The sequence below is a fragment of the Balaenoptera acutorostrata genome, chromosome 4 (genome assembly GCF_949987535.1).
Source record: "Balaenoptera acutorostrata chromosome 4, mBalAcu1.1, whole genome shotgun sequence".
Classification (NCBI taxonomy): domain Eukaryota; kingdom Metazoa; phylum Chordata; class Mammalia; order Artiodactyla; family Balaenopteridae; genus Balaenoptera; species Balaenoptera acutorostrata.
In genome coordinates this window covers 151,540,487-151,564,622 of record NC_080067.1, presented here as the reverse complement: position 1 = coordinate 151,564,622, position 24,136 = coordinate 151,540,487, and the positions used below count along the sequence as shown (strand labels likewise).

Here is a 24,136-nt window from a genome sequence, read left to right as displayed (position 1 = left end):
CCCTTTATCACTAAGCTGCGCGTAAGAAACTGCTCTAACTTCGTTTTTGTTCAGAAAAAGGAGTTTCTGATCTAGTGAGTTTCATAAGAGAAATTCAGTTAGTTAGAGAGCGTGACATAGAAATGGGGTCTCCCTGTCACTGCGCCATCCCGTGGCCCCTGCCTGAGGGGGGCCTGAGTTCCAGGTCTGGGTGGGCATCAGTGCCCCGCCCCACACACGTGGGCACCTGCTCCATTCAAGATGTCTTGGAGAAGTGGTGAAGAAATTTGCAAATGTGTGACTGGCACGCAGAACCACGAGGACGTGGAACTGTTCATTTGCTAAGATTGGCAATGCCGTCATCAGAGTTTTAGGCCTTTGACTGAAACAGCTGAAACTTTCAAAGCAGTTCAGGTTTGTTCCTTTGAACTGGTCTCGAAGTGCCAAGGGCTCCTCTGGCCTGGCTGCAGACCACTGAGCTCTCAACTCTTTTCTCTTCCTGGCAGAGGAGTCACTTCAAGGATTTGCCGAAAGCCGTCACAGCCCGTGAGGGGGCTCTCAATGGGATGACGTTCTACGCCGCCCTGCAGGCTGAGGACGGGCACTGGGCCGGTGATTACGGTGGCCCGCTCTTCCTCCTGCCAGGTAGGAGGGTGCTGTTGTGGCCTGCGGGCGAGGCCCCCCTGGGGCATCCTTGGCGTCTTGGCTTGATCTGGTTCAGGCCTTGGGTGAACGTCTGAGGTGTGAATGAGTGGACAGGTGACACACCGGGAGCTCATAGAGAAAAGGGCCGGGGAGGTTGCCCTGCGCCCTGTGCCTGAGTGGTCCTGCTGTTGTTGCCAGGGGATGGGAGCGAAGGCTCAGCTAGCTAGCGTTCTGGAAAAGGAAGCGGGGGGTGCTGTGGGGGCCAGGGGGGGCTCTTGAGTCCCAGTGCAGAGCAGGGGCGTCAGTGGAGGGCCTAGCCTATGCCAAGGTGCAGAGGTGGGCAGGAATCTTTTAAGTCCTGTGTAGGCAGATTGTGTGTGTGAACTCACCTGAAGTGTTGGCCGGGAGAGCTCAGATGGGACCTGTAGGTGCAGGTTGGTGAGTTGTAGGAGGACCGCAGTTGGAGCCCCTGGGTGCTGAACTGGTTTGGCTAGACAAGTCTGTTTTGCATCCTGGGAATGTTTCTCTAAAGAAATGCTCAGCTTTGTAATCCGGAAAATTCCCTGAATTTTTGCAGAAGGACCTTTTCCTTTAGTGGGAGTCGCACTGGGAGTCCATCCAGCTCCCATCTCTGCTTTGACTCCAAGCCCTGCTGCTTGCTGGACTGTACAGCTTTGTATCTTCCTGACTAGGGACCCAGGGGCCTGATGCCTGGGGGCAAGGCTTTGGGCTTTCTTCCCTTGGTCGGACCTGGAGCCTGTTGAGACTTTTCCCAGGGATCTTCATGGGGAAGCAGTGACTGCACTGGCTTGCTCTGACCCTGGGCAAGGTGGCAGGACTTCGGCGTGCCTTGGCGGACTCATCTGTGATGCGGGGAGCGTGGGGATTGGGTTTGGTCGCATGTGCATGGCAGCAGGTACTCAGTGGTGATTGGTCATGGGGACACTGCATTGGTTTGTGCTTGCTGCTGTAGCTCTGGGCTCAGCCTGCTGCCCCACCTGCCCTCTGCAGGCTGTAGGTTGGGGCTTTCCTCTCTCCCTCTGGACTCTGGACAGGCCATCTTTCTCAGGTGGACACTGGCCTGTTTGGGGGTGCCGTCTCAGGGTTCTTCCATGGCTGGCTGAAGTTTGACTGGTCTTTTTCTGCTTTAATTTGGCAAATGCTCCTGGAGGTCATGCCTCTGTGTGGCCCGTGTGGCATTGGGCATCACTGTGGTGATCCCTGACTCTGGGGTTGGACCTCCTGGGCTCCGGCCCCAGCCCCACCACTTAGGGGCTGTGCCTCAGTTTCTTTGCCTGTAAAATGGGGAAGACACCGGCTCTGCTTCCTGCTTTTGTGTTTCCCTGTCTTGACAGCATCATACCTGTTATGAAAGGAGATGGGCTTTTTTCTGTGAACCTCTGTGGTGTCTCCATATCTATGTGCCTTTCCAGAGTGTGTCTGTGTGGGTGTGTCTACTGGGGCTTCTCATGCCTCTGGCCATAGTTGGGCATCCATTCCATGACACGTTGCTGCTGGGGCCTGCCTGAGACCCCGCGTGCTCAGTGCCATGGGCACGTGGCTGATGGAGCCGAGGCCCCGGGTAGGGTGGAGAGGCGGGGGGGCGGGGTGGGGGGCCTGTGAACGCCATGCTCAGGAGGGCTAGGCTGGGAACAGAAGGTTCTTTGTGGGCGATATTTACTGTTGTCCATCTTGCAAAGTGATGTGTGCTGTTAAAATTAATAAAACAGGAAAATGTAAATGTAAGCGAGTAAACTACCCCATCCAGGGATGATGCGTTGAGTGTTTCTTTCCCAGTAGGCACGTCAGTAGTGTGGGACCTTGGAGTGGCTGGGTGGGCTCTGCACGCCCCATGTGATACGTGTCACGTGTGCTGTTGCTGCTACTCCTGGGGCCCCAGTTCTAAAGTCCCTGATGGGGCCGGGGGTAATAGCCTTCCCAGGCTTGTCTCCACAGGAAGGAGACCCTAGCGGACAGCTGCCTGTTACCTGGGGTTCTCAGGAGGAATGAGGCCTGGGCTTAGCAGTGCTGAGTGCCTGCTGAGCAGTATCTTTTCTGCCGCACAGGCCTCCTGATCACGTGCTACGTGGCGCACATTCCTCTGCCGGCTGGATACAGAGAAGAGATAACACGGTACCTGCGGTCTGTGCAGCTTCCTGATGGCGGCTGGGGCCTGTGAGTCTGCCCAACCCTGCGTCACTGCGTGTGTACGCATGCACGTGCACATCTGTTCTTATGTGGGAGATGCACCTGTCAAGGGGTGGGGTGACTGTAGCTCTGGCCCTGGGTGTGCGGGGAGAGCCTGTCAGGTGGGAGATGGGCTGCAGGCTATGTGCAGGCTGGGTCTGGGTTTCCCTGGGGCTCTCAGAATGGGCCTGTTCACTTTCCAGGCCTTGGTTTTGCAGCTCGTGTTGTAATGAGTTTCATGACTGATTGAGAGACTCCTGAGACCCATATACCACAGTGAAAACCGTTTGCTGTCATCACTAAGGCAGAAGAAAATTGTCCTTGACCCTGGGATGGCAGCAGGGAGAGGCAGGCCGGGCAGTTCTCCCCACGTTTCAGCCTGCCTTTCTGTGGTGTCGCTTGCTCTGGGAGCAGGGCCCTGTCCCAAGGTGGTCAACTGCCTGCCCACCTGGCTGTGGGGCCCTGGTGCTTCTTGCCCTGCAACCAGGACACGCGCCCCTCCTGGGCTGGCTAACTCCACACCACCAGCCTTCGTTACAGAACCCTAGGAGGACAGCTCAGCCCTGCTTGCCTCCTGGATGGGGTCGTGGGCATCTCGAGCTTGAGATCCCAGCTCTTTGCCGTCTGGGTCCTGGGACAGACCTGAGGTCTCACCAGTGCCTTCGCCTGCCCTGGCATGCTGCCTCTGGAGCTTGCTCTGTGGGCCATAGTGATATAGGGTCTGTTGTGGGCCACTGCCTGGGGTCATGTTGATTCAGGCATGGGAAGTAAACGGACAGGGACGGGAAGTTTTGCTGTGCTCTGCAGCATGCGGGATCTTAGTTCCCGCACTAGGGATCGAACTTGCGCCCCCTGCATTGGGAGCACGGAGTCTTAACCGCTGGACCGCCAGGAAAGTCACTTGAGAGCAGTTTTGGAACTGCTCAGTTGTCATGGAGGTGCAGGAGCTCTTACTGGAGAATGGGTGTTCTGGATGTTTCTCGTGTTGTTATGTCATTCTTGATTTGCTGAGGAAATTTAACGGAAGCGTTGCTTAATTTCTTACAAGTAATGGAAGACGTCATTTTCTCACCCGTCTCCTGCTCCTGTAGGCACATTGAGGACAAGTCCACGGTGTTTGGGACTGCGCTCAACTATGTGTCTTTGAGAATTCTGGGCGTGGGGCCTGACGATCCCGACCTGGTGCGAGCCCGGAATATTCTTCACAAGAAAGGTACACCCTGCATAGCACGTGCTACGTAATAAAGATTTCACGTTTCCTCAGCATAATGAGTGCTCGAAAATGGGAAATAGAAAGGTGCACCTGCACTTCACATACAGCAAAACACGTGAGCCAGGAGGGCGTCAAAAGCAGGAGCAGGAGGAAACTGTCTAACCTTGCCAGTAAATTTTTAAAACACAAATTAAGGTCGCCGTATAATTCTGTTTGTTTCACAAATGGGCAAGGACTCAGGAACAACACGCTCGTGCGTTGCTTGTGGGAGTGTTCCTTCCCAGAGGGCAGCCTGGCCGCACGAGAGTGGCAGGAGCTGGTGGAGCTCTGCCTGCACCCTCCACCCTCGCTCTCCTGTGTGTCCTGTAGGGCTCCTGGGGTGACTCCTCTGCCCTCGCCCTGGGGAGGCCCTTCCTCTCCTGCTCCTCCGAGGGTATTCGCTGCTCCTGTGCAGAGCCCGGTGCGTCTCGCCCGCCCGCCCTCCGCTCACAGACGCTCCCCAGGCTGCTCGCCCTCCGTGCTCTGTGCTCACACACAGCGGCTTCCCGTCAGCGCCTCGAAGCCCCTTCCCGCTTCAGGGCTCTGCACGTGCCGCTTTGTCTGCCTGGGCTGTCCCACCTGCCACCCAACCCCGCTGCCTCAGGGACTCCTGCTCACCCTTCGCCTGGCACCTTGCATGTCACTTCCTGACCTGCCACGTTGGGTGACACCTCCTGCTGCACTTTCTCATGAGCCTGCATTCTTCACACGTGTGTTGCTCTTGTAACGAATCCATCGTCAGCTTCTGGGCTCACTAGTGTGAGGTCCCAAGGCTGATTTCTGGTTCCTTGTCTGAGGAGGAATGTCTTCAGGCCACGCTTCCCTAGTAGCTTTGTGGGTCTTTGCCTTCTGCACACCTGGGTTCGGGGTGAGGCCTCCTTGTGAACCGTGTCCAGGATGGTTTTCCTGTGCTTGGGACCAGTGCTGCTGGGGGGGCTCCAACATGGGGCCACAAGCATCCCCACAGCCTCAGTGCAGATCCGTCTGCCGCGTGGGTGCAGTGCAGCGCAGGACAGCCAGGTGGACCCCAGGAGGGAGAAGGCCGAGCGTGCACGGTCAGCTCCCTCATCACTTCCAGGCCCGTGGGGACCCGGGCTGCTGTGTGCACCTGGGCCTCTCACCTTCCCAGCTGCTCCTTCCTGGGGGCAGGGGCCAGGCGGGCTTGTTCTGGGGAAGACGTCGGTTCCACCCAGCAGCCCTGGTGTTGGGTGGTCCCGAGTGGTTCTGGAGCCTGCTTCTTACGACAGGGAGAGGATCCTTAGCAGGCCTGCCTTTTGAAGGGGACCCGATTCCTGAGGGTCTCATGTTCACAGTCAGAGGCAGGTGATGGGGCCTGTTCTCTCCCCACAGGTGGCGCTGTGTTCATCCCCTCCTGGGGGAAGTTCTGGTTGGCTGTCCTGAACGTGTACAGCTGGGAAGGCCTCAACACTCTGTTCCCAGAAATGTGGTACGCTTCCCCATCTACGGTCACCACTCTCTTAGCGAGTAGAGTGACGCCGCCCTGGGTCACTTGCTGCCTGTTAGTCAGATGAGGGGCTGTCCGTTCAGTGGAGTGGGGTGGCGTTAGGCTCCTGGCAGAGCCCCTGCTTGGCTGAGTCCTACAGACTGTAGGAGAGGGTTCCCGCTTGGGCAGGAGGGAGGTGCCGTGGGGTTGGGCCATGTGGCAGGTGGATGGGGTCCTGCCTGCTGGTTACAGAACCTCCGGTGTGGGGCGTGACGCGCTGCCTTTGTTGCGTAGATGCCTGTGACTGTGTCTCGTTTTGGACATTTTGAGCATCTATAGAAATAAAGGAGGTGACAGCCCATGCAGCCCTCCCCAGCCCAGTGTTGGGCGTGCCGTGCTGACAGTCCCCCTTGTCTTTTTCGCTAGTGAATGTTAAAGTTGATCCCAGACATTCTGTTTCCCCTGTGAACTCTTCAGTGTGTGTTTTTAAAAGATAAGAATTTTCTTTCAACAGAACTACAATATTGCTTAAAAACTCAGCAAAATCAACATTAATTCCATATTGTGTGATACTTATAAGCCAGAGATTTTAAACATTTTGTGAATGTCTAATGAAACTTCTGGACATGTGTCCCGAATACATTCATATACATATAAGTACCCCAATCTCACCTTCAGGAGGTGAGGTCCCTGGAGCAGGGAGCTGTCAGGGAGGTTGGGGGGCCCTTGCGCTAGGGGACTTTGGTAGAGGAGAGGTGCGAGGTGAAGGGGCCAATCAGGAGATGACAGCAGGGGCCTGATGAAAGGGCCGACGGCCCAGCCTCACCGGGGCAGACCTGCCCAAGGCTGGCCACAATGGAAGGGGCGGGAAGTGGTCTGGGGCCATTCCAGCGTTCCTCACCGGTGGGCCTGCTGGCTGGACCTCGGACCTAGCCGGTGTGTAAGGAGCCGCAGAGGAAGGCGCTGAGCAGGCGCTGGGAGGGGTGTGGTGTCAGAGGCGGCTGTGGGGGACTGCATTGGCTGCATCCCCGCACCGCAGGGCCCAGGCCGTGGGTGCCGGGCCTCTCGGTAACTAGGGCACTGCTAGTCTTGGCGGAAGTTGTTTTGGAGGGCGTAGGTTGGAGTGTAAAGGGCAGGTGTGCAGGATGAGGGACCAGAGACCCTGAACCACTTCAGCTGCAGGAAAGCTGGAAACGTTACCCAAAATGTAGCAAACGCCCTTTAAGGTGAGTGGAGGAGCCCTCAAGAGAGTGAGGCCAGGGGTGGTGGGGCTGAGGACACCTGCCCAACCCTTACTCCTGGGAGCAGGGGAGGCGGGCTCACCTCCCTGTGGCCTCCACGTGGCCTCCCCTCTCACACGAGGACGGAGGCTGAAAGGGGCGGATGGAGGAAACAGCCCAGGCGCGCCCCTGCCTGGGAGGCTGGCAGAGCTGTGCTCACGTCAGGCTGCGTATCTGGGTGAAGCACAGCAGAGGTAACGATGAAAGACACAGGCCTTGAGAAGATGTGGCAGTCCTGAAGGTTTTTAGGTAAACTTTTTATTTTGCAATAGTTTTCAATTTCCAGAAAAGTTGCAAAGATAGTCCAGAGCGTTTCTGTAGACCTCTCACTCAGTATCTCCGTGATTAACGTTCTTGTTGCTGTGGCGCGTTTGTCACAACTGGGAACCCACAGGCAGTCCTCGCCATTTAGGAGCCAAGTCTCCTGGCTCTAGGAGGCACCTGGTGAGCCAGGAGAAGTTGTCGGCTTCTGTGGACCGTGCCCCTCGGGAGAACGGCTGTGCCCACTTGGGTTGGAGACAGCCGTCCACCCTGTGTTCCGGCTTGAAAGGGCCCTGGGCTGCAGTGGTGGGGGGGCCCTGCTGACACGCTGTCCCCCCAGGCTGTTTCCTGACTGGATGCCCGCGCACCCCTCCACCATCTGGTGCCACTGCCGGCAGGTGTACCTGCCTATGGCCTACTGCTACGGCACCCGGCTGAGCGCCGAGGAGGACCCGCTGGTCCAGAGCCTCCGCCAGGTGAGCCTGACCACGTACGCCCGCTCTCGGGGGGCCCACGGAGCCGAGAGCGCCACAGAGTGGAGCCCCCACCTCCTGTCCCTAAATGCCTGCTTGGGGGCTTGTGCAGTGCGGTGGGCTGCAGGGCACCTGTGAGCAAGGGCCAGGCCCCAGTGCGTCCCCGGGAAGCAGCGCTGACATGGGGCTTGGGGAGCAGGCTGCTCGTCGGGGCCCGCCCTCGGGCGGGCAGGCAGCGGAGGGGACGGGCAGGTCCGGGGCTGAGGCGCTGCCGCCCGCAGGAGCTCTACGTGGAGGACTACGGCCGCATCGACTGGCCGGCGCACAGGGACCGCGTGGCCCCCGATGAACTGTACACGCCGCACAGCTGGCTGCTCCGCGTGGTGCACGGTGGGTGCCCCCAGGGGCTGGCTGGGCCCCCCGGGGCTCGGTCGACACCTAAAGTGACAGGGAAAGCGGAGGGACACGGCCCCACGATGAGTCCTGGCGTCGGGGTCCTGCGGGGACAACGGGGCCGGCCGTGCACACCTCGTGTCCAGCAGACCCGCCTGGGGCTCGGGCTCCTGGACAGAGGTTTCGGAGCCCAGGGCCTTGAGGGGCCGGTGCTTCCTCCTCAGTGGGAGAGAAGGGGCGGGACCCCACCAGGCCCGTCTCCCGTGGGTCCTCCTGGCTGCTCAGCCGAGTGGCCTCCCCGCGGAGCCTGGCGGGTGCTGTGTGCGCAGGCGGCCTCGTTCCCCCTCGTTCATTCGTTCGTTCCCTCACTGGTCCTGCAGACGGGCCCTGGGGTGGGAGCCGGGACCTGCCCTGTCAGCCCTGGGAGGCAGCACGCTCTGCACGGCTGCGGGGGCCGCAGGGCGGCACCAGGATGCCAGGGAGGGGGCTGCACCAGCAGGCAAGGAGAGTGGGTGAGGGGGGTGGCAAGGGGGCGCCCAGAGACTGGCCGCCGTGGGCCGACCGCCCTGGGGGGTCTGTGCTGGGGCCGGACTCCTCTCCGTGTCTGGTGCCCGTTGACGCCCCCCTCCCTCGCAGTGATCCTCAACCTGTACGAGCGCCACCACAGCGCCAGCCTGCGGCAGCGGGCCATCCAGAAGCTGTACGAGCACATCGCAGCCGACGACCGCTTCACCAAGTACCTCAGCATCGGCCCGGTCAGCGCCCCTCGCCCACTGGGTGTCTGGGCCTGGGGTGGGCGAGGACTGGGGGCGGGTTGTCCAGAGGCCTGTGTCTGTGGAGCTGGGGGTGGGGGTCTCCCTGGAGGTGCGGTCTCCCACTGGAGGCTGCCACACCTTTACGTGGGACGTGGGCCTCTGATCCCCCAGGACCCCTGTGCTTGGCCCGCCCTCCCGTCCCACCGCCTGGTGTGTCTGGAGCACTGCTTCTTGCGGCTGCCTCCTGAGGTCTTTCTGGCCGGTGGGGTGGGCTGCTTTTCCTCCCCTGGTCCTCTCCCCTTCCCCACCCCTAATAACCCACCATTTGCCTTTCTCCTATGGGGTTTGCAGGACCAGGGTGCTTGCGTTCCACTCCTGATTCCTGTTGAGGCTGGTGGCTCGAGACTCGCTTCTCGGAACCTCTGGGCTCCTGACCCTGCTCTGCCCTGTGGGGCCGTGAGCCCGGGCGGCCAGTGCAGGGTCGGGAGGCTGGCCCGCAGCCTTAGGGCACTGGGTGCAGGAGGCAGCGCTGTAGCGAGCCTCGGGCGGCCGTGACTGTGGCCGCCGTGCTGGGTCAGCCCACGGCTTCTCTGTGTGAGCCCAGTGGGCGCAGTGTCCGTGAGCCCCACGCGTGACCCTGCTCCCAGGTGTTTTCGAGGCCGGGTGGTACCCGGGGGACGTCAACTGCCACCGCCCCACCGAGGGGCCAGTTGTTTCCCTTTCAGCACCAGGGGATTCTGCGTGGGCTCTGACCTAACGCTGCATAAAGCAAGTTAGAAATGCGCTGTAATCGGACCTTGGCCTAGGAGGTCCCGGGGTGGGAGGGCTGGGCCTCTAGAACATCTGCTCTGAGCAGTCAGGCCCTGCGCCGCTGGTCTCGCCTCCAAGTCGTTCCGTCTCTCCCGTGGCCCTCAGCCCTATCCTCTGTTCCCTGAGTTACCTCAGGCAGCTCAGGACACACCACAACCCACGTGCCCGCTCGGGTCCCCGCCTTGCCCGTCACCCTCGTGGCGGTTCTGCTCACTAGCTGGCTGGGCTCCCGTCACCTCTATGGGTCACCCTGTCTTTGCCCTGCTGCCGTCCCCCTCCCTCCTTGGCACATGTGCCTTGGCCCATTCCCACCTTTCCCAGGGCAGGGCTGCAGCCTGGTAGCAGTGAGTGCTTGGGAAAGTGGTTAGAACAGAAGGCCTGGCCTGCAGCAAGGCCGTGCTGGGGCCTCGCTGGGGTAGGGCTGCGGCCCTCAGGCCCGGGAACCCCGGCAGGTGTGGAGCAGAGCCCTGACAGGGCTGTCTCCTCCAGATCTCGAAAACCATCAACATGCTTGCGTGCTGGCACAGGGAAGGGCCGGCCTCCTCTGCCTTCCAGGAGCACTTGTCCAGGATTCCCGATTACCTCTGGTGAGTGTGGCGGGGAGGGCGTGGCCCTTGGGAAGGGCGTGGCTGAGAGCCTGAAGGCCAGCGTGTCCCATGCAGGGAATTCTGTGTTTGAGGGAGGCCTCTTCCCCTGGTGGGCCCTCCACACAGCTGGGTGGGGGGTGGGAGCTGTCCTCACGTGTCCCCTGCTGCTTGGGTGCATTGCTCTTGGGACACGGGCTCTGGGCCCCTGACTTACGGCTCTGCCCTGTGCTCCCTGACCTGGGCTCTTCTCCTCGCAGGCTGGGCCTCGATGGCATGAAAGTGCAGGTAAGGGCTGTAGGGCCACAGCTGCTTGTTTCCTTGCAACCGTTCCTGCCTTTTGGGTTTGTTAAGATCCCAAGTCACTCCTCCTGACATGTTCTGTCAGCGTGTGGGGAGTGGCTGCAGGTGCCCCTTGTCCCGCATCTGAGGGGCACCGCCGGGCACCTCCTGGGTGTGTGCTGTCTGGCAGGGATGCTGACAGGCCCTGGGGGGTGGTGGGAGAGCTGAGGGCCTGCAGCCTCACCATGGGAGCAGTCTGTACACCAAAGTCATTCAGAGCTGCAGCTCGGCGGGGGGACGAGGGCCACGGTGGTTCTCAGATGCCAGCCCAAGTGCTGCTGGACAGCTGATCTCACAGCTCGTATGCTGGGTCTGGTTAGTGGGGTCAGGACAGCAGCAGGATGTGGTCAGAGCAGAACCCGTGCCCTCTGCTGCCCCGAGCTGAGCATCCCAGAGGTACCCCCTTCAGAGTCCTGAGACGCACTCCCTGTGGCCCCTCTCCGCGTACACTGCACCTCTGTTTTGTACTGTTTGCTGGTTTCCAGTGTCTGGATGTTGTAGATGTTGTTCCCCCAGCTTACGTCCTGTGCGTGTCCCTGGGGGTGGGGCTCCTGGGTCACTGGGCAGCCTGGGCTGACCTGGTCCTGTCCCGGCTGCAGGGGCCCTGGGGTCAGCGAGCCAGGAGCTGTAGGGCTTTTGTCTCCTGTCACTCAGTGTGCAAATGTGGTGCCTCCAGCAATGTCCTTGCGTCACACTGAACTCTGGGCCCTTTGGGATGAGTGCACGTGGGCCCAGCCCCGCCCAGTGCAGACCCCCCCCCACCCAGGTGCCCTTGCCAAGCACACTTGAGCCCCACTTGCAGCTCCCTGGCCCCCACGCCGCCAGTCTCGTGTGAAAAGACTCCTGAAACACGTGAAGTGCAGGAGGGTGACGAGCCCTCATGTGGTCCCCACCCCCTTTGACACCTCCAGCCCTGGAGCTTACAAGGGCTTCTGGTTCTGGCAGAACTGCCGTGCCGTCCCCACTGGGTTCACGGCAGCCCCCGGTGGGGTTTTGCTGTGTGTTCACTGGTATCAGGATTCAATCCGGGAGGCTGATCCTTGATGTCACCTTTGTCCTACAATCTCCCGGTGCCCTTCTCTCCTGGGTCATTTGTTCCTAGCGTGTCTACCTTCTGCCTGCTCTGCAACCCAGATTTTCTGCAAACTGGCGGTTAGGCCCTGAGGCTTGATCCGGTTCAGGTCTTTTTGGCCAGGCGCTGTGTGTGTCCTTCCCACACATTGTCCCGCCAGGCTGCAGTGTCTCGTGTCCCTTAGTGCCACCGATTGGTCTGGGCTCCGTGCCAGTGGGTAAGCAGTGGAGGCCATGGCGGTGCTCATCCAAATCCTGGAAGTGCTCTGAGGAGCCCTGTCCTGGCTGGTGGCCTGGTGACGGCAGGTGGGGCTGCCTGACCCACGTCTCCTTGCAGGACCAGCTCCTCTCAGGGCCTCGTGGGCTTTAGGGGTACAGAGCCCAGAGCCTGGGGTGAGGAGTCGGCTGGGCTCCTACCTCTTTGTAGGAGCTGGTGGAAGCCCCTGCACCCTTCCTTGGCCCTCTAGGCACCCATCGGATCTGGGAAGTTGGGGTGGGGGTGGGAGGTGGCTGCTGTAATGCTGTTCCCTCTGCACAGGGTACCAATGGCTCGCAGATCTGGGACACCGCGTTCGCCATCCAGGCTCTGCTGGAGGTATGTGGCTCTGTCGCTCATTCTCCAGCCTCCGTCTGCCCTTCCCGTGTGTCCACCCCTGCATCCAACCGGACACGGCACCTGCCGGCCCTGACCCTTTGCTTACCTGGGCTCCGAGACAGTGGTCTTGCCTGGCAGCTCTAGGTGTGGGGCTGGCTTGAAGTCTTCAGGGGCAAGGAGCTTGTGAGGGCTGTTCCCGAGGTGACGAGGTGCTGGGCTCTTCTGTAAGGGGGAGTGGCTCCAGGCTCTTCTCAGTGCTCAAATTGCTCACTACGGATACTTTTGAGCACGTACTAGAGAGAAATAGGAGGGTGTTTTTATGCTGGTGGGAATGAGGTTGGCAGGATTTGGGGAGGAGTCTGGGCCACATGGGGGCCTGCCTTAGATGGGCAGGGACCCTGTGGGCACAGGCTGGGGCTGGGGCTAGGGTGGTGTGGACCATCTCTTCTGCTGTCGCTCCACCGTGTCTTTCTGACTTGGCGGCAGAAACCCGAGCGCCCCGAGACTTGGGTGGGTTTGCTCCTGGTTCCCAGTGGTGGCCGGGTATCACCAGGGTTGTCCAGGGACCAGCCACGCGTGCAGGCATGTGCCGGCTAGCGGCTCACCCCCTGCTCTTTCCCAGGCGGGTGCACAACACAGGCCAGAGTTTTCGTCCTGCCTGCAGAAGGCGCATGAGTATCTCCGGGTCTCGCAGGTGAGACCAGGCCTGGTCCGTGCCTCGCACAGGCGGGGTGCCCCTCCAGCCCAGGGCGTGCCCTGATTGTGGGTGGGGGCAGTGGGCCACGTGGGTGCTGCCTGGAGGGTTCCCACTGGCACTGGTGACCGAGAGGGCGGCGGCACTGGGTCCCCGCATGTCCTGCTGTGCTGGCCCCTCCCTGCCCGGTGTCTGCGTACTATGGTGGTGATGTGTTCCCTCCTGCCCCTTGGATGCTCACCAGGTCCCAGACAACCTCCCCGACTACCAGAAGTACTACCGCCAGATGAGCAAGGTACTGCGGCCAACCCTACGCACCCCGGTTAGCTGGGCCTTGCCCTCAAGGAGGGCTCTCTCCTCGGCTTCCTGTTCTGATAGAGGCACAGTGTGGGGTTCCACCGATGTACCCAAGATATTCCTGACTGAAGAGTTGTGCATAAATGCAGTAGCTGAGCTATGTGGGCTTCACCCCACCATGTCACACACTGTGTGCACTCAGCAGCACGTGCAGGCATTAAATAAGCTGTCAGAACATGAATGACAGTGATGAGGGGAGGAGTGGGGAGGGCAGTTCTTGCAGCGCGTGGGGGCGCGAACGTGGCCATGGTGCGTTCTCACAGCGGGTTGCTTGTGCCTGTCCCGCAGTAGAGCCTGAAGGCGGTGACGGGCAGAGGCTGCAGTCCTTGTGCTGGAAGTTGGAGGCCGTCCACGTGTGTGTGGCTTGGGGCTGTGGCTGTGCCTCCGCTGTGGATGGGCCTCGGCTCTGTGCAGGCGTGCGAGGCGCCATGGCCTGGGGTGGCCAGGTGTGGGCTTGGCCTCCACCCTTACAGCCCCACACTTTCCAGGGCGGCTTCTCCTTCAGCACACTGGACTGTGGCTGGATTGTTGCCGACTGCACTGCTGAGGCCTTGAAGTCCCTCCTTCTCCTGCAGGAAAAGTGTCCCTTTGTCACCAAGCACGTCCCACGAGAGCGGCTCTTCGATGCTGTCGCTGTGGTGAGGCTGCTGAGTGTGGGACTCTGGTCGCACAGCCGAGGGCGCTGTGCACGTGGAGTCTTGGCCATCCCACCACAGACCCTCTTAGCACACCCAAGTTTTGTCCGATTTTTACGACGGAGATCACATAGTTTGGTGGCGCACGTGTGCTTTATAAGTGGTAAGCATGCACGTGCCGGGGAGTGGTCCCGGGTGGTCACGGAGTACCTGGTTGATAAAGGTTGCAGCCCACTGTTCTGGGCGCCTGAGGGTCCTGGTTTAACATGAAAACCGGCTCCCTGTTTCCCATCCCTGCTCCTTGGTTCCTAGCCTTGGGGTGTTTCTAGAAAGCTGTGCCACAGCCTGTGGGCACTTGCATGTGCTCAGCGCATGGGCGAATTCTCAGGATGTTCCCTCTGGTTTTAGTTGCTGAGCATGAGAAACCCCGATGGAGGGTTTGCCACCTACGAGACCAAGCGTGGGGGACACCTTCTGGAGCTTCTGAACCCCTCGGAGATCTTCGGTGAGTGGTCGGCCAGTTGCCGCAGACTCAGGGGCCCCACGTGCCTGAGGCCGGATCTCCCGCCAGAGCCTGGAGCTCTTTCCCCTGGCGGGGGGCAGTGCCAACAAGTGTTCTGGCAGATGTGGGCGGATGCTCTAAGGAGCCCCCAGGCACCAGAGTGTTCCATGCTTCTCGACTTCGCAGGGTGCGGTGACCCTGGTTGTGGATAGAAAAGCTGCAGTCTGCCTCTCGGAGGTGGGTGGGATTCACACCGGCTCTCTGGCCCAAGCCTGGGCCGGCTCCTGCTCTGTCTTCCATAGAGGCCGGCCTGTCTCCTGAGTGCTCCTCATGGAGCCCACAGCTCCTCACAGGGAGGTGACAGTGGGGACCCGCTCGCCTGTGTCCTCCTGCTGCGTCTGTGTGCGCCCCTGTACCCTCCTTCCGGGTCTACATTTGTCAGGCTCCTGTAACTGGCAGATGTACTCCTGTGGAGGCCTTCTCAGGGTGGGGTGCAGCTCTGCTGTTGTGTGCTTCTCTTTTACCCTCCCACTGACCTGGCTGTCCTGCAGCACAGATGGGCCTCCGGGTCACCTGTGTAGGTGCCTCCCTCCCACCTGGTGGCCATGTCACCGGCTGGTCGCTGGTGACGCTTCCTCCTTTCCTTTGGAGGATGGTCAGGCTTGTGATGTGTTGTACAGGCTCTGCATTTTATGGCGTTCTCCTGTGTCACGGTTTGGCCTGAATTGCCAAATTGGGCAGCTGAGGTGAACTTCACATTCCTCACGCTTTCCTTTTCTTTCCCAGGGGACATCATGATTGACTACACATATGTGGAGTGCACCTCGGCTGTGATGCAGGCGCTGAAGCATTTCCACAAGCAGTTCCCAGACCACAGGGCCGGAGAGATCAGGTAAGGGCGGCCTTGGCACAGGGATGCTCAGTCACGCAGCATGGGGCCAAGAAATCAGGCAACCTTGATGTCATTGAGAGCAAGCCATTTGCTCACTTGGGGTGCTCAGGCCGGGGGCCCATCTCAGACAGGGGGCTCTGGAATAAAGCTCATTTAAAAATGGAAGAGGTTTCAGATGCTCCTGAATCCTGCTGTAGGCCCTGAAGTATATCAAATGTGTGTATTGAGGATCAGAGTAGCACAGTTATAACACAAAAATGAGTTAGTTTTTGCATCTTCTTAATAACATTAAAAGAAGACACATAAAGGTGTACCTAGGAGATACTGTGGGTTCAATTCCAGCCACTGCAAATGTCACAGTAATGTGAGTCACGTGAATTTTTGGTTTCCCAGGGCATATGAAAATTACGTTTACACTATATTGTCGTCTATTAAGTGTTCAATAGCATTATGTCTAAGAAAACGATGTACGTATCTTAATTAAAAATATTTTATTGCTAAAAAATATTAACCATCATCTGAGCCTTCAAGTCAAATTCTTTTTGTAATAGTAACATCAAAGATTACTGATCACAGATCACCATAATAGATATAATAATAATGAAAAAGTTTGAAATACTGTGAGAATTACCAAAATGTGATAGGGACATGAAGTGAGCAAATGCTGTTGGAACAATGGCACTGATAGCCTTGCTCGATGCAGCGTTGCCAAAAACCTTCAGTTTGTAAAAAACACAGTGTCTGTGAAGTGCTGTAAAGCAAAGCACAATAGAATGAGGTATGCCTGTACCCCCAGCTCCACCTGTGTCCAAATAATGGTAGTTTTTAAATAAACCTTTCCTGTTGAAGTCTGGCACGTGTTTAGAGAAGTACACAAACCATACATATAGCCCTTGGATTAATTATGAAGTGGACACACCCATGTGACCACGTCAGGCAAACACATTACCAGAAGCTCCCCTCCTGGTTCTCCTCTGCCCACTGTGATCCCAACGTGGAATCCCACGTCTGTCTCTCTCCACTGTCGAATGCAGATGCCACACTTTGTTTATGCGTGTGCTTGTCATATATCCTTCAGGGCCTCTCAGTGGGTTATTATGAATCATCCTGCTGTGAACAATCTCACACTTGTGTTTTGGGGCACAGAGGTTCCCATTTCTTGAGGATGTAGATGTGGACTTGCTGTGTTATGGGGCTTCTGTGCAGTTTTTGTAGATTTTCCTTCATCCTTGTATGATTCTGTTGTTTCATGGCTCTTGGTAAACCTGGTATAGATTCAGCTTGGTCATGATGTGCTTTACTTTTTATATATTGTTGGATTCAATTTGATAAGTATTTTGTTTAGGATTTTGTCAAAGGTTCATAAATAGCTAAAAGTAAAGCCAGTGAATCATTAGTAAAAATTTATCATGCACACACCACAAAGACAGTTTGCAAACCAGGAGTGCACAAACCAAAACATTGAATGAGGCTCGGGTATATATTGTTATAAAGAGCTTATATTGTGAGAAAGCAGTAACTGTTTATTCTTCACAGTGACTGGTTACAATATTAGAATTTTCAGTGATTACCTCGTATCAACCTTGGGAAGCAGTTCAAGTTTTCTTTATGATTTCCAGAGGTGTAAACAAGAAATGACCCAGGTCAAGTTAGTCTTGCAAAATAAGCTAAATTAGCCTTTGTTTGTATGATTAAACTGGTTTTGTCTGCTCAGGGAATTTTCGAGGCTGGGCTCTGGTTTTGATTTTAACAGTTCCCCCTTTTGGTCATTGTCTCAGCCGGCTGAGAGTATCACCAACCAATGTAGTGTTATTCTCTCTCTCCACCGTTGGTGTAGTCAGGCTGAAGAGTCACATATTTGCTGTTTTCATTAGTTGAATTGACGGATTGGAGGGCCATGTAGTCACCATCTTCGTCATTCATGTGGTTATTGCAAATTTCATCCAGTTGTCTGATCTGATGGATACCATTTGGTATGTGAGTGGCTGCCGGTAGGCATTTAAAACTGTTGCGAAATTAACGTGATGACTATAAAAAGAACAATAATCAAGATTGAGGGCTTCCCTGGTGGCGCAGTGGTTGAGAATCTGCCTGCTAATGCAGGGGACACGGGTTCGAGCCCTGGTCTGGGAAGATCCCACATGCCACGGAGCAGCTGGGCCCGTGAGCCACAATTGCTGAGCCTGCGCGTCTGGAGCCTGTGCCCCGCGACGGGAGGGGCCGCGATAGAGAAAGGCCCGCGCACCGCGATGAAGAGCGGTCCCCGCACCGCGATGAAGAGTGGCCCCCGCTTGCCGCAACTGGAGAAAGCCCTCGCACGAACCGAAGACCCAACACAGCCAAAAATAAATAAATAAATAAATAAATAAATAAGAAAATCCTTTAAAAAAAAAAAAAAAAAAAAAAGATTGAAAAATTTCCCAGAGCCCAAATTTAATCAATTAAATAAATCAAATGGGTTATAATTAGATTCGGGTATTACCTTTCTAAGTCAGTCTACAAAAACTTTAAAAGTTGTTTACGGAGGCGCACATGCTGTGTCAGCAATCACATGTCCTCTGTTCCTCAGGACAGGATGCACCTTGGGTGTTTACTTCAGGAGGCAGCATCGTAGTTGTCTTTCCACCTAAATTAGACCTCTATATGATCTGTGCAATCAGGTAATTCAATGAGAGGCATTTCTATGGAAACAAAAGAAAAACAATGGTAAATAATTCAAGCAAATTATAAATTCAGTTTCTGAGTTTGGAGAGCAGCTAGTTGAGATGATTTCTAGATGCTGGGTTCTAAGCATCTTCAGATGCAGTGAGGACAAGTGTGGCAATTAGACAGATTTTCCTGGTTTTCAGTGTGAATGTCTCTGGTGATCTTTCTGAGTGGCCACACAGCAACAGGCATGAGGATCGTCCTCACATGAGCTGTTGAAGTGTGTATCAAGTTGTCCAGCTTTTGCTTGCAGGGCTTCGGGAAAAGGGCAGTTTTAGTTTCATAGTGATTCAAAAATCAAAAGAGTGGAAGAAAATTGTAAATGTTAGTTTCTCCAAACTAGCCACATATTGGAGGAAATCAGAAGAATTCAGGATTCAGTCCAGTTTACACTTAGAAAACAAACTTAAAAGACAATTAATGGTACTAGAATCTGATGTACATAAAGGTGTATTATTGAAACATAATTTTTCTCTTTATAATCACCTCCATTTCTATCAAAGATAACCGAGTCTAATTTCGATAAACTTGGCCTGATTATTTATATAAGTGCAGCAGGAATAGCGACTGACCATATAGGCTCTTTAAAATCTGTTTCGTTGGAACTTTTCACGAGGAATCTCATATTGGATCTTTAAAGTCTCTTTAGGCTAAGAGGCCAAGACAAGGACTTGTCCAGTTGTGTCCTGTTACAAGAACAGATTCTTACTTAACTTTTACAAATATGTATTGTTATGAAAAATAAGAATATTTAATAGGAGTTTCAGAATTCTTGAGGGACCAGGTAGGGAGAAAAAGATAAATGTTTATTAAATTGCTGTAAGTTGTAGACAGCTTAAAAGAGGAGAAAAAGGGTCCTTTAATTTTGGAAAATAGAACGCTAAAGAATGAGCAGTTATCAGAAGCCTACATTCTAGAGTACTTGTGAGGGCCTTTTCCATGAATCTCTTTGAAGATGAAGCACTTTTGCAGGAACATGTTTGCAAAAGCATCAGAGTAAAATAATAACTGTTTGCAAGTGACAAACAATAGCTATTTGTAAATGAAAAGAGTTGGAATTATATCAGGGCATACCAGATTTTTGGGAATTTCATATGATTTCTGGAATATTTGTTTTATTTACTTATTTTTCAATAAATTTATTTATTTATTTATTTATTTATGGTTGTGTTGGGTCTTTGTTGCTGCGCACAGGCTTTCTCTAGTTGCGGCGAGCAGGGGCTACTCTTCATTGCAGTGTGCAGGCTTCTCTTTGTGCTGGCTTCTCTTGTGGAGCACGATCTCTAGGCACATGGGCTTCAGTAGTTGTGGCACGTGGGCTCAGTAGTTGTGGCTCATGGGCTCTAGAGTGCAAGCTCAGTAGTTGTGGCGCACGGGCTCAGTTGCTTCGCGGCATGTGGGATCTTCCTGGACCAGGGCTCGAACCCGTGTCCCCTGCATTGGCAGGCAGATTCTTAACCACTGTGCCACCAGGGAAGTCCTGGAATATTTATTAATAATTTCCACGTAAATATTTCCTAAAAAAAGTTCAGCATCACTTCTTATTTGAAAATGCTTCCCATGAAATTTAACACATATGAAAAGTTACATAGTTGTAAAAAAGCGTGTCTGTTTTAATAGAGAAGACTCAGTTTTCTTAAGTAATCAAAGACCTGATAAAGACAAATCATAGAATCTTAGTTTTCTAGACATATTACATTAAAGGTAAAGAAAAACATTTGTTTACCCTTTCTTATTAAGAGCAGACCAATAATCTAAGAAAACTATCCTTTTAATAGAGAAAAGCAAATTCTAATTTCGTACCAGTGTAATTTTTTTTTTTTTTAATTTATATTTGGCTGCGTTGGGTCTTTGTTGCTGCGTGTGGGCTTTTTCTAGTTGCAGTGAGCGGGGGCTGCTCTTCATTGCGGTGCGCGGGCTTCTCATTGTGGTGGCATCTCTTGTTGTGGAGCATGGGCTCTAGGCACTCGGGCTTTGGTAGTTGTGGCACACGGGCTCAGTAGTTGTGGCTCACGGGCTCCAGAGCACAGGCTCAGTAGTTGTGACGCACGGGCTTAGTTGCTCCACGGCACGTGGGATCTTCCCGGACCAGGGCTCTAACCCGTGTCCCCTGCATTGGCAGGCGGATTCTTAACCACCACTGAGCCACCAGGGAAGTCCCAGAACCAGTGTAATTTTGATATTAAAATTCTTCCCTGGGGCTTCCCTGGTGGCGCAGTGGTTAGGAATCCCCCTGCCAATGCAGGGAACACGGGTTCGAGCCCTGGTCCGGGAGGATCCCACATGCCGTGGAGCAACTGGGCCCGTGCACCACAGCTACTGAGGCTGCGCTCTAGAGCCTGTGCTCCGCAACGAGAGAGGCCACTGCGATGGGAAGACCGCGCACTGCGACAAGGTGTGGCCCCCTATAGCCGCAAGTAGAGAAAGCCCTCGCACAGCAACGAGGACCCAACACAGCCAAAAATAAATTAAAACAACAACAACAACAAAAAACAACAACAACAACAAAATTCTTCCTTGTTTAAAAACTTGTATAAATCCATTGCAGTCTTAGTCAATGTGACTGCACATAAAATTCCTTTCTCAAGATTCCTTTTCTATAAACCTACAACTTTTTATATCCATTCAGGTTTTGTCCTGTCTTTTTCCTTTCTTATTCTGGAACAATCGTTTTACTTAGAAAAAAATTACTTTCTTTTTTTCCTTCAACAAAAATGCATCCTTATTCCTCATACCTTCTCTTTTTAAAAAATATTTATTTATTTATTTGGTTGCACTGGGTCTTAGTTGCAGCTCCCTGGGTCCTTAGTTGCGGCAGGCAAGCTCCTTAGTTGTGGCATGCAAACTTCCAGTTGTGGCATGCATGTGAGATCTAGTTCCCTGACCAGGAATCGAACCCGGGCCCCCTGCATTGGGAGCGTGGAGTCTTAGCCACTGCGCCACCAGGGAAGTCCCCCCTCATACCTTCTACTGAAAACACACATCCAACTTTTCATATATAGTCATTTTCTTTTATCTGTATTTTCTAGTAGTTTTGTAAACAAACAAACCTTAGCTCTTTTATGAATCAGTTTTGGCAAGGGAACTTCTATAGCAGTCTGTATTTTTTTTAAAAAGCCTCTTTTTAAAAAAAATGCTGATTTTTCAACTTTATTACTTCAAATGTTATTTTCTCAATTTCAAAAACTTACAAAGCTTACCTAGAGAAAAAATGATGCAAGGAAGTTGTTACAGAATAATGACACATTCACTCTTAGAGGATAGCATAATTGCCTGTGAATGACATTAAATGAATATAAATTCTTTCTACATAATACAGTTAAAATAAAATATATGCTTTCTGGAAATTACATTATGAGATTCTCTGGTGTCTACAGGTTCATCCCAATGTTGCTCTACTAGACTGGGAAGCATAGAACAGGCAGGGGCTACAGGATCCTCACGTCACTGCTGAAGAGGGTTGCTCTTTGTTGAGTAGGCAGAATAAAGATTTGAAGGATGGAGAACAACCTCTAAACTGATGGCTGAGCTATAACTGTATGGGAAAACGCCACCAGAATTCCCAGGCTTGCAAGTAGTTACAAGATTGCTCCCTGGCTGCAATCTGAAAAGGCAAGGCAGCAAAGCCTGAGCCTGTCAGAGAGGTTGCAGCCTGGCCTTGAGGAGCCATCGCTGTGTGTACAGGGCAGAAAGGGTGGCTGTGGTCGGGCCGGCCTGTCCCGCTGGCTGCGCGGTGCTTCTGCTGCTCGGTTTGCCGTCGCGTAGGAGTGGCCGTTTTCCAGCATGATGGGCCATTCCTTAGTGAGAGACGCAGTGTATATCGTGCCCATACCTTTGTGTATAAAACCGTACAACTAACTGAGACAGCAGTGTAATAAATGGACACGTATTTCTTATCTTCAGTATATGGCATGCGTGCATCCTATTTTGTACTTTTTGAAACTATTGCTTACATACAGATAATAAATGAACTATTAATAAATGTATCTATAAGGTATAGCTAAAATTAAAGATGTATACTATCCCTTTATATAGGTATAAATAATATGTATATTTTCAATTTAAATAAACGTTAATCATAATTCACCAATGGTCTACGACCGGTGTTTGAAAAATAAGAAGTTGCAGTAAATCCTCCCACAGAGGAGAAAGCTCTCTTCGATGGGTGCTTAGATAAATGATTTTCAGGCTTTCTCTTTTTTTAAAAAAAATTATTTATTTATTTATTTATTTTTGGCTGTGTTGGGTCTTCGTTTCTGTGCGAGGGCCCTCCCTAGCTGCTGCGAGCGGGGGCCACTCTTCATCGCGGTGCGCGGGCCTCTCACTATCACGGCCTCTCTTGTTGCGGAGCACAGGCTCCAGACGCGCAATTGTGGCTCACGGACCTAGCTGCTCCGCGGCATGTGGGATCTTCCCAGACCAGGGCTCGAACCCGTGTCCCCTGCATTGGCAGGCAGATTCTCAACCACTGCACCACCAGGGAAGCCCCAGGCTTTCTTTTTAAATGTACACTTAAGTTTATATGTAAGTTTTGATGTGTCATTCAGTTAAAAGCATTTTCTATTTCTATTGTGAGTTTTCTGGCCCATGAGTTATTTAGGAGCATGTTGCTTTATTTCCCAAAACAATTGGAGGAGTATCCAGTCATGTTTTTGCTGGTTTCAGTCTGTTCTGGCAGGAGGTGCAGCCACAAGGGGGCACTAGCGGGCACTGTGTCTAGTCTTCCTTTTGTCACCCAGGCCAGGCTGGTCCCTTGGCTGTGTGCTGTGTGTGTGATCTGGGGTCCTTTCCTCTGGCCACCTTGTCCTCAGAGATGCCCTCACAGGATTGACCTTCCTTCTTAATCATCTTTTTAAGAATTATTATAATAAAAGTAAAGCATGCTCTTTGAAGGAGACTTGGCCGATACACAAAAGCACCAGGAAGAAAGCCAGCTGCCGTTCCTCACCCCTGAGAAGAGGGCGTTCTGACTGTTTGATCTCCACCGTGCACCTTTCACGTAACTGGCTCTGTTTACTCTGAGGTTCCTGAAAGCAGGTGATAACTTCCCTTGTCATTTGGCATTCTCCTCCAACATGAGTTGTAATGGTTATTTCTGAATTGTCATTGCTGTTTTCCAGCTTTTCCCCATTTTAACCTGAACCAGTATCCTCTTGTTAAATCTTTGTTCAGGGCCATTATTCTTCCCTAGAGCCGTGTGGGCTTGGAGTCAGCCTGTCTGGGTGGATGCCCCTGACCCTGCCCCTTCTCTGCCTGAGATCCTGGTCCAGTCACTTCACCCCCCTGCCCAGGCTCCCCCTGCCACGTGCGGCAGTCGTACAGCCTCATGGAACTGGCGGGATTGAGATACCACACGAAAGCACTGGGAGATTGGCATGTGATAAGCACAGAATAACTGTTGTTATTGTGTAAAAACTCCTGCTTTGGAAGGTAAATTATGATAGTTTTCTGGTGGATTTACTTCATTTGTATTTCTTTGGAGATTACTGAGCTAAAATATTCGTTGCAGACATTTATAGGTCATTTCTGTTTCTTCTTTCACATATGAATTGCCATTCATACCCTTTCCAACTTTGTTGCTGGGATGATTTTTCTTCTTGCCTTACATGTTTATTAAGCACAATAAGTAATTCTTTATCTTATGTTACAGATATTTTCCCCCAATTACTTGATTATTTTTACCTCTAGAGAGTTTGAACATAAGTTTTTATTTTTTGAACAAATATATTAACTTGTTATATTAAAATTTTTAATTTATCCAGGAGTGTTTTTAGGTATAGTTTGAGGGTGTCAGTTACTCTAGTAATACATATATGGGATATTCCATTTTACTAGATTGACTTGAAATTCTTCATTAACTTCAAACTTATAAGAAAGTTATAAAAGAAGTAAAAAGCACTCCTATTTACCTCTTCCAACTACTGCTCAGTTGTTAATGTCAACTTTAATAATATAATAGCCAGTTAATTAACCAGCAAAAGTGAGTTTATTCAGAATAGCCAGAGGAATTGCAACTCGGGACATGCGAACTGTGACAGATCTCAGGAAAATCCAGAGAATAAGAAAGGGAACTTGCTTGTATAGGGGCTGTGATAACCAAAGAGTCTGTTGGAGGGGTTGGGGATCCAGAGTATGAAGGCTTCCCATTGATGGGCTGCTGCCGTCTCTGGCTGGGCTGTCGTGGGAAAGAGAGTTTTCTTCTTCCTGCTGGATAGTGAGCAGGGACACCTTCCTGCCCGAGATGTGGAGGGACATTTTTTCCTGTTTGGGGTAATTGAT

The 24,136-nt window shown here is 53.4% G+C and overlaps 1 protein-coding gene across 3 annotated transcripts in view; it reads left to right on the top strand.

Annotated features, from left to right (window-relative positions):
- The window catches only part of LSS (lanosterol synthase), a 40,748-nt gene that overhangs the window by 1,027 nt on the left and 15,585 nt on the right, over positions 1-24,136 (top strand). For all 3 annotated transcript variants that reach the window (XR_009008180.1, XM_057545578.1, XM_057545577.1), the window contains exons 3-17: positions 486-624; positions 2,691-2,799; positions 3,903-4,024; positions 5,414-5,510; positions 7,389-7,524; positions 7,803-7,911; positions 8,551-8,669; positions 9,969-10,066; positions 10,324-10,351; positions 12,015-12,071; positions 12,694-12,765; positions 13,010-13,060; positions 13,611-13,760; positions 14,166-14,262; positions 15,046-15,151. Coding sequence is in view for 2 of the 3 variants with exons in the window: in XM_057545578.1 (XP_057401561.1) it covers positions 486-624; positions 2,691-2,799; positions 3,903-4,024; positions 5,414-5,510; positions 7,389-7,524; positions 7,803-7,911; positions 8,551-8,669; positions 9,969-10,066; positions 10,324-10,351; positions 12,015-12,071; positions 12,694-12,765; positions 13,010-13,060; positions 13,611-13,760; positions 14,166-14,262; positions 15,046-15,151 (1,490 nt within the window). In the remaining variant the exon portion in view is untranslated. The remainder of the gene's footprint in view (positions 1-485; positions 625-2,690; positions 2,800-3,902; positions 4,025-5,413; positions 5,511-7,388; positions 7,525-7,802; positions 7,912-8,550; positions 8,670-9,968; positions 10,067-10,323; positions 10,352-12,014; positions 12,072-12,693; positions 12,766-13,009; positions 13,061-13,610; positions 13,761-14,165; positions 14,263-15,045; positions 15,152-24,136) is intronic.